This window comes from Coprinopsis cinerea (assembly GCF_000182895.1).
Source record: "Coprinopsis cinerea okayama7#130 chromosome 10 map unlocalized cont3.10, whole genome shotgun sequence".
Lineage (NCBI taxonomy): Eukaryota > Fungi > Basidiomycota > Agaricomycetes > Agaricales > Psathyrellaceae > Coprinopsis > Coprinopsis cinerea.
This window is the reverse complement of record NW_003307535.1, coordinates 415,239-429,057: the sequence shown is the minus strand read 5'-3', so window position 1 is coordinate 429,057 and position 13,819 is coordinate 415,239. Positions and strand designations below refer to the sequence as shown.

General features: G+C 51.7%; 4 protein-coding genes across 4 annotated transcripts; all 4 read right to left on the bottom strand.

Annotated features, from left to right (window-relative positions):
- Positions 1–637: 637 nt before the first annotated feature.
- CC1G_01596 (hypothetical protein) lies at positions 638–3,775 on the bottom strand (the record flags this gene model as incomplete). Its single annotated transcript, XM_001833867.1, has 7 exons — positions 638–832; positions 886–2,735; positions 2,797–2,876; positions 3,101–3,185; positions 3,238–3,316; positions 3,372–3,598; positions 3,661–3,775. The coding sequence occupies 7 exons, from the start codon at positions 3,773–3,775 to the stop codon at positions 638–640; spliced, it is 2,631 nt and encodes an 876-aa protein (XP_001833919.1).
- A 451-nt stretch (positions 3,776–4,226) lies between these two features.
- Positions 4,227–7,815, bottom strand: CC1G_15266 (hypothetical protein; the record flags this gene model as incomplete). Its single annotated transcript, XM_002910312.1, has 14 exons — positions 4,227–4,259; positions 4,458–4,527; positions 4,827–4,934; positions 5,214–5,348; positions 5,609–5,634; positions 5,789–5,837; positions 5,949–6,135; positions 6,352–6,410; positions 6,507–6,628; positions 6,923–6,955; positions 7,066–7,115; positions 7,363–7,461; positions 7,504–7,586; positions 7,670–7,815. The coding sequence occupies 14 exons, from the start codon at positions 7,813–7,815 to the stop codon at positions 4,227–4,229; spliced, it is 1,200 nt and encodes a 399-aa protein (XP_002910358.1).
- Positions 7,816–9,921: 2,106 nt separating this feature from the next.
- Positions 9,922–10,421, bottom strand: CC1G_01595 (hypothetical protein; the record flags this gene model as incomplete). The annotated part of the gene is made up of 2 exons (XM_001833866.1): positions 9,922–10,354; positions 10,414–10,421. The coding sequence occupies 2 exons, from the start codon at positions 10,419–10,421 to the stop codon at positions 9,922–9,924; spliced, it is 441 nt and encodes a 146-aa protein (XP_001833918.1).
- Positions 10,422–12,092: 1,671 nt separating this feature from the next.
- On the bottom strand, positions 12,093–12,957 carry CC1G_15265 (hypothetical protein; the record flags this gene model as incomplete). The annotated part of the gene is made up of 4 exons (XM_002910311.1): positions 12,093–12,153; positions 12,442–12,591; positions 12,674–12,711; positions 12,775–12,957. The coding sequence occupies 4 exons, from the start codon at positions 12,955–12,957 to the stop codon at positions 12,093–12,095; spliced, it is 432 nt and encodes a 143-aa protein (XP_002910357.1).
- Between the last annotated feature and the right edge of the window lie 862 nt (positions 12,958–13,819).

Sequence of the window (13,819 nt, the reverse complement as noted above, 5' to 3'; positions counted from 1 at the left end):
ACTTCGTTCGCGTTGCTCTTTTTGTTTATACTCTCTTCACCTTCGTTTTGTCGTTCCTCGCTGTAATTGTAATATAGGTAAACTAGTAACTTAGAACAGCCTCTTCTTTTCCTTGGATCATATGCTCTTCGCTGCCCTCCACGGGGTACACGCCATCTTGTCACTTCAATGTTAATTGATATCGATGTGCAAAAGCGTTACCATCGCTGCTACAGGGGTGTGTTACAACAATGAAAAAGGAACAAAGATAACAGGCAAGTAGAAAGAGGAAAGAATTAGTGGTGGTACAGCATTGAGATGTGGGTAGACGATGATGATGTATGTAGCTCGTGGTTGAAAAATGGGAGGTGGTAGATGCATCGATGATAGCGATAAAAAGCGATAGAAAAGCAATAAACAGGTGAAAAAGGATATCGCAATGGACGAGGTATGTCGTTAGGATATGCGAGAAGAGAGAACTAATGGATGATCAAATCGATGCATGCAAAGAAATGTAAGAAAAAAAATCAATACGTTGAGAAAACCGCGACGCCGAATAAAAACCGCCCAAACCCAGTTGATAAAAATACAACGGACACTCCCAGTGTCGTTTTTTGATTTCGAGGAACCAACGACCAGCACGCTAGTCGCTCATCGTTCATCTCGTATGGTCGTCCGAGATGATACTGTTGATAGCCAACGGGTTCTTCTTCCTTCCATCACTCTCCCTCGAAGACTCCCGTCCACCAGACCTATCATCCCGTTCCCTCGACGGAGGAGTCACAGACGGACCATATCCATCCCGACTGTTACTCCTAACCGGGGACATCACATACCCGTTCTGCTGTTGCTGCTGGGGCGTATGGTGCCCATTCGTAACAGCAACAGGAGACGAGAGAGGAGCACCGGACTTCCAGCTCCCGTACTGGGCGGTCCACTAGCAGAAGACGCGTGACCGCTGCTTCCCGATCGCAGCGGTGCAAGCTGGATGCGGTCACCGTTGGTCGCGCCCATCAAGCTGCTTGACGAGGACGTCGGGGTCTGCGGGACGGGAGGAGGGAGGGAAGGTTGAGGTTGGATCGGGTTGGGTTGTTGGATGTGGGGAGGCTGGTGTTGGGGCTGCATTGGTGGTTGAGGTTGGCTGTAGTCCGGCCAGGCGGACGCGGGAGGTTGTTGCTGGGTGTATCCGTTGGTCGACCAGTCGCCGTTGACGTTGGCTGTGGCTGGCGGGGGTTGTTGGGGAGTGCCGTAGTAATAGGGAGCAGGAGGCGGGGGGTATGGGTTCATCCTCTGCTGCATATGGGGAGGAGGAGGGGCGGTATAAGGGGTGTAAGGGGGTGGCGGCGGTGGTTGGGTTTGTTGAGGATGTGGAGGGGCATAAGGGGGTCGTGGCTGAGGAGAGCCAGTAGCCGGTCTATAGGAAGAGGAATAATCATAATTGGGCGTTACTGCTGGAGGCTGTGCTTGTTGTTGAGGGGGAGGCTGTTGAGGAGGTTGTTGATGTTGTTGAGTTTGCTGTGCGATAGGCGGAGGCGCCACATTTGGAGATCCTGTTGCTGGTGGGGGCAGCGCCGGAGCAGCAGTCTGACCAGGTACTGGTTGTTGCGGGGCAGTACCTACTGGCGGCGGCTGAACGTACTGGGGATGCGGGGGTGGTGGCTGGTGGTGAGGTGGGACGCCCTGATGATGAGGAGGAACGGCATACTGGGGAGCTGGTTGTTGCTGCTGAGGAGGCAACTGTTGATGGTGCATTTGCCCAGACTGATCATAATACCCATACTGCGCAGGCATCGGGGGATGCTGCTGCTGGTAATAGTCATACCTAGGGGTTACGTGAGCGGGGGGCGGAGGAGGTTGGGCATAAGCATTGGGGTGCGCAGCGTAGTGGTGTTGAGGCACCGGAGGTGCATGCTGCTGATGATGGTAATAGCCGTCGTAAACCGGTTGCTGAGGCGGCGGTGGGGCACCCCAGGTCTGAGGATACGGTGCATATCCTTGAGGGGGCGGCGGAGGAGCTGGCGCCATATGCCCGTGTGGCGGCGGCGGCGGTTGGGCATGAACGTGCCCTGGCGGAGGGGGCATGTGCTGGGCTGGCGGTTGCTGATAGACCTGCTGTTGCGGCTGAGGCTGCTGAGGTGGCTGGGGCTGAGGCTGGTGCTGAACAGCCGGTGGCGGAGGGGGCATGTGCTGCGGGGGTGGTTGTTGAGGGGCAGCAGAAGGCTGGTTCGGGTCGCGGTAAGGTTGTTGCGGTTGCGTCTGTTGCATTGGCTGAGAAGTTTGATCGTAAGGCGGGTATTGTGCCGGCGCGCGAGAGTCGTAGGTCGCAGGAGGGCCAGGTATCGACGGCGACGAAGTCATGTTCATTGTGCCAGAGCCAGGTACATCACCAACGGTCAGAGTCGAGCTCATCGTAGCATTCGGTGGCGGCGGGATGCTGGGACCAAGGGCAGGATCCTGCCCGGTCGGGGGAGGCCAAGACTGTTGCTGGGGCTGTTGTGGCTGTTGGCCCAAAGGCGCCAACGCAGACGACACCGTACCGTTGGTACGTGCGTTATCGAGACTACCATCATCCGTGCGGGTACGTTTGGGTTCCCGCCGGATTATTTGATCGTCTTCCTCGTCGTCTTGCTGTTCGTCCATGGGCAGAGGCAAAGGAAGATCGTAACCTTGATTGGGTCTCTTGCGTACTCTGATGTCTTTGCGAATACGGATCTTAATGCCCTGATCGGCCAAAGAACAGGAAAGCGGCGTCGACTCTGAAAGGGTGACGGGAATTTGAGTATGTACATCGCGGACTGTCAAACGTCTGCAACTTACCTTCCATGCCGGGGAATTTCTTCGCGGTATAAACATAGAAAGGGGCGGAGTATATCGATTTACAATGTCGAACGTTGTTGCTAATAGAGGTATTAGATATCGTCGGAGTGAATTATTTGGAAATGAAGGGAAAATGAGCGGCCAGAGGGATAGCAACTTGGGTTATCGCCAAATGGCAAGGAACGTTGCAGGAATCTTAATGTAGGCTCCATCCCTCTGGCGCATCACGATTCATTGCATCATGGCAAGTGATGTCCGGGAGTCGCCAGGTACATCTGTCCACGGAGAGAGGGACAGTACTCACCCAACAACCTCGAACAAACTAAGTTTCAATCGATAGCTGCCCTCAGTCCGCACGCTGAGATCGGGGAAGACGAAGAAGCCGGCATCTACAAACCCGGTCGGTCTCAGGAAAACCCATACGGTGTGATAATGGCGCACCTTCGTTGTTGTTTTGAGGATCTTTGAGATGGTATAGAGAAGACACTACCGATCCTGTCGTACACCGTGTCCGGCCATCCTAATTTTCATCAACATGTGGGCTTCTCAGCCGAGGCCAGTGTGGGGTATCTCACCTTCAGCCAGTGGAGTTCGGCATCATCGTCTGGCTTCGCCAAACTCGCGAACATAAAATAATATGGGTTCTGGAGGAACGACTGTGCGTAGCTGTTGTCGAGGGAGTCGTCGTCGGCGTTTGGGGCGGGGGATCCGTTGGCCTCGTTGCGCCGCCGTCGCTCATTGGCGGCGGGATCGATCACTCTGAGTTGGACAATTGGCGGGGGGTCAATTGGACGTCGATCGGCTGGGGGACAGTAAACGTCAGGAACCCGCGTGGGCTTGACGGTATGCGCGATGATGACGCACCTTTGCCGCCAACACCGCACATCCTCGCCTGCTTCGGCTCTTGTCGCATAATGAGCTCGTAAACCCTATTGTCGTGCACATCGTTGGGGATCCCGAGGTATTGAATATTCGCCATATCGCCGTTTCAAGGACGAAAACCGGGAAAAGGACAGCGCCAGAGAAGGGAAAAAAAACAGTCAGCGAACCCGCTCAGTCGAAAATCGGGACAGAAAATGGATCCATGGGTCGTTATCGCAATGGTCGCGCTTCGTGCTGTGGGAGCTATTGAACTCTACAGGGCGACCCAACGATTCGGGCCCACGGCAGAAAAGAGACGCCTGAATACTCACAATCGATCCCTATCATGGGCGTAGTGTCCCGACATCGTCGTTGTCGTCGTCGGGGTCGTCGTGGGCGATGAGGAGGAATGTTGGTGTCGACGGGGAAGGGGGGTAAGGGGCAGCCGAGATCCTGTGAGAGTCCCCGCGTAATAAAGACTCTGAAGTTCGCCCCGGACAACGGTGTCGTTGGCTTTAGGGTTTGTCCGAATAAAAAACACAATTTCTGACAATTTCCTTTTACAGGACTTATCTATTACTAATGTCACTGGTGCCGCTGTTCTGGGTATCCAATCTCTCGGACTCGTTCGCCATCAATCCAGCTTCCCGCAGATTTGGGTCGCCGCTGCTTTTCCTGGTAAGGCCTTCATCTTTCCACCAATGGCAAGTCATATTTTCTTTTCCAAACAAAGCCTCGTAAGGCGTCCAGCTGGACACGCCTCTCTACCTTCGAAATACCCGAGCCAAAGATGGACGCACCTGGCTTCCTATTTCGAAGTCCTTCTCTCCCTGCAATGGAGGGAAAGGGCTTTTCTTCGGGCCCATTCGGCTAATAACGATATGTTATCGAACACAATACCAGGACAGCGGCGTTGTCACTGACCGTACAAAAGGGGAGGTATGACTTCCCGTATTTTGAATGTCAGAAAAGTACCTAAACAGCACTCGATACAAACGGGTTTCAACTAACAATCATAGAGACTATATGCCATTCACATGTCGGGAAGACGCCGCACGCCTCCACGACGGGAGCGCGCACAAATCCCGCCTCCAAATCGAGGATGGTATGTTATCGCCTCGAGGTAGGTCACCGTCACCACACCCCATGACACGGATCATGGAACGCACGAGGGACCCAGAGCCCCACTTGCTGGTTCCCAGATTCTCAATCCATCGATCGCCGAAATGCCCACGTATAACCTTCTCCCCCCTCTCAACTCGGTGAGGCTACGGCATCTAGCAAAGGCATACATAATCGGTAATATAATTAGGTACGTGTCCTCCGCGCGGTATGCATTCACTATAAAAAATCCATCCATCTCACTCGCACCAAGAAACTTATTTGGACATTCGAAGATGGGTAGGAAACCATACATTGGCTTTATCGAGCCTCTCCTCCGGAGCTTAGCCCCTCCAACTCGCTCCTCCCGATCGAAAACAGCCTTCTGTCAAGATTACTAGTATGCCGCGTCTCGCCCTCTCCTCTCTCATCTGGCCAATCCATCTCGTTTTCACCTCGCCTTGACAAAATGGGCCGTTCGCTTTGCGCCGCCCACCCCTCTGGTACTAATCTGGGTGCCTGCCCTCCATGTGTTTATGACGCACTGGGTTTGGGGAAGGCGTCTTCTCCTCAGGCTTTCACTCAAACCTCTACTCGAAGTGAAATGATAGTCTGGTTAGGCTTATCCTCGAAACCACACTCCAACATCGCCCTCGACCCTTGATATTGCTGAAAGGATAGTGGTTCAATTCCCGCTCGACAACTCAGCGGCTAGTGATTCTGACCAATCGATCGGGTCCAGATACCATAAAGATCCTGGACGAAGTTCCATCTAGTGGGGAATCCAATTATGTACGAGAGAGTAAAAGTGGTATTGAACCTTCATCATTCCTCACAATTGATACCTCACCTCTTCACAACATCACACATTTTAGACTACGACATATAACACTTCCAACTGAGCATATTCTCCATGGGTGACGGCCGACAGTTAGCCTAAGAGAACATGGTTACTCGATTCCTTTCCATCGATCACACGCGCTAGTCGTCTCCCTGTTACCGAGTACAAAAACTAACACTGACAGCGCACAATAAAACCAGGAGGCTGCCTTGCGACCATCCACCCGCCCAACAAACCTCTATCGTCATCGAACTGCCTTCTGTCAACCTTCGGACGGTCGGTCATCTGCGCTGTTCTCAGGATACAAGTCAGATGATGCGGGCGTCCCGCTCTTCTGGTCCGCACCTACGCTTTCGAGCCAATCTCTTTAATTTTTCCGAGTGGTGAGTTTTGCGATGTCTTGGAGACCAACACATTCTGGCAGGCCAAGCACTCGCACCCGCAGCACGTTCCATACGTGTTCGATATCATCATTTGCGAGGAGGGCTTTTCAATTGAGTAGAGGGAAGTAGGTATGTCATTGGTAGGCGTTGTAGCTATTCAGGACAGGTTATACTCTGTCCGGATAAGCCGATGCTAACTCTATTCAATAATACGCCCTTTTCCAGGGCCCGAGTCCCGAGCGAGCTTCATCATTTCTATCTCCCAGGTCACAACGTCTGAACTTGAAATACAACAAAGCTTGGATAGCCTCGGTACGGGTCTTCCTTACACATTGACGGACTCTGGTACTTATACTACGCTCACCGTACAATCCCTGGGTCTGCAGACGAAGACATCGGGTTGTAGAAGCTCTTCCCCTCCATCGGACCTAAAGGCCTAATCACCCAACATCGACGTCAGTACCCTGAGGTTAGGGGCGCTAATCAGCGCGGGTACGAGTATGTATACGCACGCACGTACGTACACGCTCCCCGTGACAGACCCTTCCTCAAGTTCCATCTTATCACATCTCCTTCCTTTCCAAGTGTTCCAGATCTTTTCCGAGCTGGGTTTTTTTCTGGTATGTCCTGATGTGTGACCGGGAGACTAAACCATAATCCCTGGCAGGTAAGACCTCTCGACTTGTTCCCGCGTCCCTTTTTTTGGCACACGGTGCGGGATTCATGTATAGGCAGTGGGCGGACTGCGGACCCCGCCATACAGTAACTCCAACTTCGCGCTTCATATGTTTGTGATTCATCCCTTATGTCTGTCTGAACCTTATAAAAGATTATCATAGCTATGGTGCTCTAGACCTCGTAACCACCTTCTCGAAGTTCGAAACTCGACGTCACTTGTGAAGTTTGAGTCTAAAGTTAATAGAGGAATGGAGACATTCACCTTTATTATGACTCGTTGGGGACCAGGGGGACTCTATAGCGACAACGCAGATTCGAGATCTCAATAACAGGGTCACCCGATACCCACTCTCTGGACGAATTGCCTGCTCGAGGGGTATGTTATCTATCCTTCTTCCACCCTACCTTCCCGTCCGCTCCTTCCTTATCCAGAATTTGCCGCAGCGATTTTATGACTATTCCCCTACCGCGCGGCAACCACCTTGCCAGTGAGTCCTGACAAGACTACGTCATAAACCAGTCTGTCCTACTTATCCACTGGCATCTGCCATATCTTTCTCTTCCTCGGACTTTCTTGGGGACGATAATACCGCGCGCGAACAGCCCAGATCCGGGTAACCCCATCTCCACTCTTCCTCGATATGACAGACATCTTGCCTCTTTCCAGTAATCAGTTCAAAAACATATGTGTTAAGGACATACCCACTTTATCGAGCATGTGAACATTTCGCCACCATCGATTCCGTTCTTTTGGTTCTTGGAACCTTGAAAGAAGGCGACGGCGATCAGGGAGTGTTGGTGCTAAGTTCGTCCAGGAGTGTTCTGAGCAATTAGGTGACTAACCTTGACATTCCTCTTTCTCGAGCGCTTTCTCCGCGGTGGGCGGGACTTTTTCTGCATGGATGTGGTTGGGATCTCGGGTTCTTCTGAACTGGAGTGAAGAACTATGTCATTGCACGCGCAGAGTGCATGATTTTCGTTGCGATCGGCGTTGTTTCTCGCGGTTCACCTCAAGTCGTCGTCGTCATACAGGTTCTGGACTATGTAAGGAATGTGTACCAGGGCGCTGTGCGCAGCGGCGCTATCCTCCCTGCGCACTCTAACACGACCGAAGAAGAAGGGGAGATTATCCAAAACTTGGAACTCCGTCGACATCCTTGAGAAATGTAAAAAAAAATAATTCCCAGATTAACACCGAAATGGGGGGTCCCTTCCAAACGTTACTTGAAAGTGGCCGTCCAAGGGCCATCTCTCGATCGTTTTAATTTCCCTTTACTCTGGGACCTTGGTACACGGCCAGACTCCGCTCCCTGCATCCCAACCCTTCCCATCGATCACGTATCCCACATGTCTGGGTAAAATAAGGCTGAAGGCACCTTCCCGTGTTCAATGGTCCAGATTCCAGTCACTTTGAGTTCGTCTGTGTGTCCTTACTTAAGTAGAGTTGGGTGGCTGGATGGATGGAGATGGGAGGGGGTTTTATGATGGAAGGCCCCTTGTATGTTTTTCTTCGCGCTCGTCCCGAGGATGTGGAGATGGCCGTCGGGTTCTGCGATGTGGGAAACCGTGTGGCGATAGAACATGTACATGGAGATCGCCTCTATTCTCAGCAGTGCGCGTGCTTGGGAGAACGGTTTCTGATTCTGAAGTTTCGAAGCGTGGCTGTATACTTAGAAGCAATGAGAGGCTGACTACTAGCGCGTATGTCGCGCCACCTATGTAGACCTATGTTTGAAGCTTTTTGGAACTAAAGCATGTTTTTTGGGAATGAGGCGTGTGCTATCGTTGGAGCTGCCTGGCAGTGCGTGGCGAGCTAGTGGCTAGTTAGCTTCATGCTTCGTCACGACCACCCCACGAGGCAGCGAAGGAATCGGGATCTGCGTTATTCGCGTATGGTGTGTGCGCTGGGTAGAACAGAGAATATTTCGCCGTAGATAGGGTGGATTCAAGTCCCTGCAAGACCCTGGAAATGGGTTAGAATACCGGAGGAAGGACCCTAGGCGAGGGACACACCAGTGTCACAAAACACCTCGGATTTCTATAATGAGAATCCAGAAGTTCGCCGTCGACATAGACACACCATTGAGTACAGAAGGCACCCCAAAAGTCAAAAACTAAGCTCTCTATGATGTAGAATGCTCCATAAGAACCGCTCTTCGTTCCTCAATGCTGTCTTTTCCATCCCCGCTGCCAGCTAAGCTTTCGCATATAGTGCCCCTATTCCTATTCTCGTATGAAGTGATTGCAGTGTCGGTTCACTCCTGCCTCCTTGGAAAGTTCATTCTGTCTCCGCTAAGGGTGTTCTAAGTAAGAACGGAGCGCCCTGCGCTGACCTTTCGCTTCCCATCCACCCGCCAAGGACCGTTGGATGAAATGAAATTTCTTTCTGGGATGAGGGTGGTGAGTCCGCGGTAAACTATAACAAAGTATAGCGCACGGCGACAAACATATGTCAGAACGATCCATCGCAGGACAGGGTGTTGGAGTGGTGCAGGCGGTGGGGTGCGAGTTTAATTTAAGGTCGACGGAAAGTGGGGTTTGAGCTTCGTTTGAAGGCGAGGTCGAAATAGGGAAGTGTTTAAATTTAAAGTGTAAAAGGAAACGGAGGACTGGATGGTTGGGAGAGATCGTACGAGAATGGCTCTGGTTAGGAACTATGATGTGCACAGAGCAAGGCGGACGGCGAACAGCGTTTGTCAGGTCGAGGGACAGACGTCATTGCGGAAAATTTCAGTACAGTGAATTTCCCAAAGGACTGACACAGATTCCCTCATTCCCGGTTCAGCACGCCCTCTAAGCTAGTCTCATGACGTCCTGTAACGTGACTGTGCCCATAAGCTCATACAGTAGTAGGGATTTTAGGCGAGTTACCTGCCGGCCCTCCAGGTGGCAGGTAACGCCGAAGGTTACGATGTGCATTGAATTGTTGTCCGAGTCGGATAATCCCATAGGCCCACTACCTGCATCAGCCTCGCAGGCTTGGCTGCAGCTGATGAGGTCAAGATGTAAGATATGTGGCGGAAGCCGCTGAGAATTTAACCAAGAAGGCACAAGGTAACAGTACGTAGCATTTGACAACGAGTTTGTGTCCGTGCACAGGGTTACAGAATACTACATATGTGGGTTTTTCTTACGATAGACTGCTAACTACGGTCGAGACAATCACAACACAAACTGATCACGGTTCGTAAGCCAGGTTTCGGAGATGGGGAAAGGTCGGGCTCGGGAGATGGCATCTACCCACGCGGATGCTTGGAGCATTCAAGAGGGAGGACCAACCCTAGTGAATCCGAACTTGAGGTCTCCGTCCTTGGAGAGGGTCAGGTACTGTCCTTCAGAGTCAGAGGCGTACTTCATGGGGGTAAGCGTGTCATAGATGGTCATCGTCATCTTCCTACCACCGCCAGCTTGGTCGTCAAGGTAAAACGCCTGCCAGGATCCCTGCTCACTGGGAGGATCCTCGCACTTGACGTTTTCGTATCGGTTGCGTCCCATGCGCTTGTTGGTCCCGACGCAGACGAACCCGAGGCGGTTGCTGGAGTCGTGGGTAGCGTAGAAGATTTGGTGTTTGTTGCCCTCCTCGTACGACTGGAGGTAGATGTCGTTACCGACATTGGTCAAGACCCTGGAAGGGTCCTGCCAGATGTTGATAACGTACCAACCACCGACGGTGATGGTATCCTTTCCTGTAAGGCTGGAGCCGTGCAAGGTAAGTAATCTTCCACAGTAGCATGCAGCGATACAGTGGCTCACTCGGACATTGTTTTTGTAGTGGGAAAAGAGCTTGCTTGCTTAGAAGGCGTAGTAGAGCGGGGGTCGGATTGCTCTGGGAAGGATTGGTTGGTGCAGCTGACCCTTTTATACTGTGTGGCGAGAATTTCGGCTGTCAATCAGTACTTTAGCTGAGCACCCTCATCGTCATCGAATGCTCATACAATGTCATGTCACCAATACTATCGTTTGCAGGGTGTTGCAACGGATTTCACTCTCTCTTCTATATCTCTCTGTGTACTCATTTTGGGAATTTGAAATTTGGTATTTAGGTTGCTGTTCTATTCGGCTATCCAGTTATTTAGTCATTTAGAGAATCAGCGAAGTTCTCGTTCTGCCAGAGGGAGGCCGGTGGAGGGTGTCTCAAAAGTACCAAAAGTCATAGTGTTGCAACGACTGTGACATGATGGCGAACACTCCGATGTCACATCATTGGCAACTCCGAAGGGGGGAGCGTGACAAACTTTTGATCGTTTGATGAAAGTCGCGGGAGGTCGCGTTGCAAACTGCTGGGAACGCTCTCTCGCTCCTGTCACGCTCCCAAGATTTCTGTTTCGTCTCTTCAGAAAGGGTACGAGGGGCATGAAATGTAGACCAGTGGGTTAGAAAACATTCATTGTTAATTTATATGTAGTTTATACGGTCAATCCACTCCCACTCATTGCGGAATGTCCAAACTACGTGGGATTTTTGCTTTTGCAACGAAAATTCTACCACTGATAACGCATTCCTCTGAGAAGCAATTGCTTCTCCGTTACAAAAGTTAAATAGAAAGCACTGTCGCGTTCGCCTGCATAGGATTAGATAAAAATCTGGGCCAATAAAGCAGCGCCTGGGCTGCGATAAGGTCCGTTGCAACACTATGACCGCGTTGCATACCGTTGTCAATGATAGTACATCGAATCCAGGAAAGAGATGAATTCTTGGCTTCCAAGTACCTCAACTTCTCACCGAAGATAGCAGATAGTGTTCCCTTCCATCAGGAAGATGAATACAGGTCGCACTTGATTTCCCTTTGCTAGTATGCTGTTCTCATGAGCTCCGCCATTGGCCATCATTAGATAAGTCCTCTCGAACTTGCATTCGAGATCGCTTTCTCCACATCCCAGGTCAACGACAAGTCAATCGGACCTAGCTTCTGATGCTCAGAGCTTGGTACTTGAGTGTGGGCTCCGAAGTCTCCTATGCACCGATACCTACCCATGTGGATGGACTTCCATGTCGTTCTCTTGACGAGAGACTAAAGATAAGAGAATTGGAATCACTACGTGACGTCAACCTCCAAGCGCAGAACTCAAGTAGACAGCACGGAGCACCAGTAAGGCTCACGTCTATGGATGCAAAACATCTCTTCTAAGCCCAAGGAAGCCAGGGAGTGAGGATGTGACCCTAGTGAAGCACCGAGGAAGCTCCGAATTGAATTCGTGCGGGATACTCCATAGGGATCGACATTTCCTTCCCAGCGTGCTCAACCTTCCCCTCTCCGTAACCACTGTCAGCGAAGCCTTCACCAGCTGCGCAGCTACCCCCAATCCCACCTCTCATTCATTCCACAAGACCCACTATCGCAAACGACCCATGTCTTCGGAGACTGTCTGGATCCCCGTTACAGGCTGACACGCTGCCTCCCACCTCCCCCCGACTTTGGGACTGAATGCGGATCATCCCGCAGCTGATATCCAGGTACGCTGCATGCCAGCGCCTTCAGTCTCATAAGGAAGGCTACGTATCACGCGACTGACAGTGAAGTGCGCGCTGTTTTAGGACGAGATAGATGCCAGCACGAAAAATACAGGAGTGATCGCAGGAAAGATATCGAATAAACGTGAAGGTAAGGCCTCGGGATGGGGGTGGGGCCGGTAAGGTGATTTTAATATACGATCGGAGGTGAATGGGGTTTGAGATTCGTTTGAAGGGGACGAAAAAGGCAAGTGTTTAAAGGCAGAGCGGCATAGAAAGGCAAGAGAGGACTGGATGGCTGGATAGATTGCAAAAGGAAAGGCAACTCACCCTCCCACTGTGATGAGCGACCGCATGATGTCGCCGTTGCGGGTGAAGTCCTTGTCGATGACGTTGCAAAGGACAGAGCTGAGTGCGGCATTCAAAACGATGTAGGTTCGAGTATTTGCGCCTATCGGGAAGGATATCATGATCAGCATGCTAACATCGCCTTTCATGTCGCAACAAGGCTTGAGCAACTGATCAAACACCTCAGCCTTGTTTCGTTTCCGAGTCCACGTACCATGGCCGCTGCATCAAGCGCAGAAACATTCGCATGGGCTGTACGAATGACATGGATGTCGTTCAGACTCGTTTCGTTCGGGTGGGTACCAGGGCACGCACGAAACACTTGGACTCAGCCAACGCTGACGGAATCATGTACGCTGCAAAAGAGACGTCTCCAGCGGCCCAACCCAATGAGATGGGAATGAAACACCCGGCGATCTTCCAGGGCCATGAAACGTCGTTGCTGTCTTCAAGACGCCCGAAGTGGGGCAGCACCCGGACATGAAACAGCTGGGCCATGGAGTGGTTAAAAGTTTGAGCCAGACGAGGGTATAGACCCCGTAGTACCAGCAACGCGTCCATTCACATCCATGGCAAAGGCGTAGCTACTAAATCCAGGCGTCTGACCTAGAAGACATGCTGCAAATGGGGGTGGAAGAGGGTCCCGCGGGGTCACAAAGTCACTGTTGTGCTGACCACCGCTGCATCCATACAACGAAGGTTGTTCATAGCACATGTTTCCAGCAATGTAGACCCCAATGAGGCATCTCAACTCTAGCACAGCGAAGGAAGGAGAACATGATCATACATGTTCCGCTTTTCTTCGCATGTGTAGGCGAAGTTAATGGGTGAGTTTACAATCAAGGTTCACTTTCAGATGACATGGAGGTGCCCGACATAACGCTGATTCAGCCCCTCACCCTGAAGCGAAGTCTTCAGTTCCCGGATCGAGTGGAATTGGGTGAACTCACCTTCATCCACAACCCGCCAGATGCAAGTCGTGCTCAGCGTTCTTAGGAACAGACTAATAAGACCTGTCCACTGGATACTGTCGCAGTGGTCACTGTTTGGCCAGTTCCAAGGGTCTACCAAGGCAGGAAGAAATTCTCGTGGAACCCAAGAGCTGGTGGGCGAATGACATCCAAGGCCTTCATTGGGTGGTGAGACAAGTCAGAAAGGTAGTCCTGTGGACATGGTTGGACTTCGGGAATCGGGAGCAACGACGACGACGACACAGCGGCGGGTGGAAATTGATGACTGCGGAAATTCAAGCTCCGTCTCAATCACGGTCACCCACGATTGGCGGTGACGGTGGTCAACGTCATTAACAACAGCGAACACGACCTTTGGGCAACGACGACGACCCGCTAAAGGCCTGTTC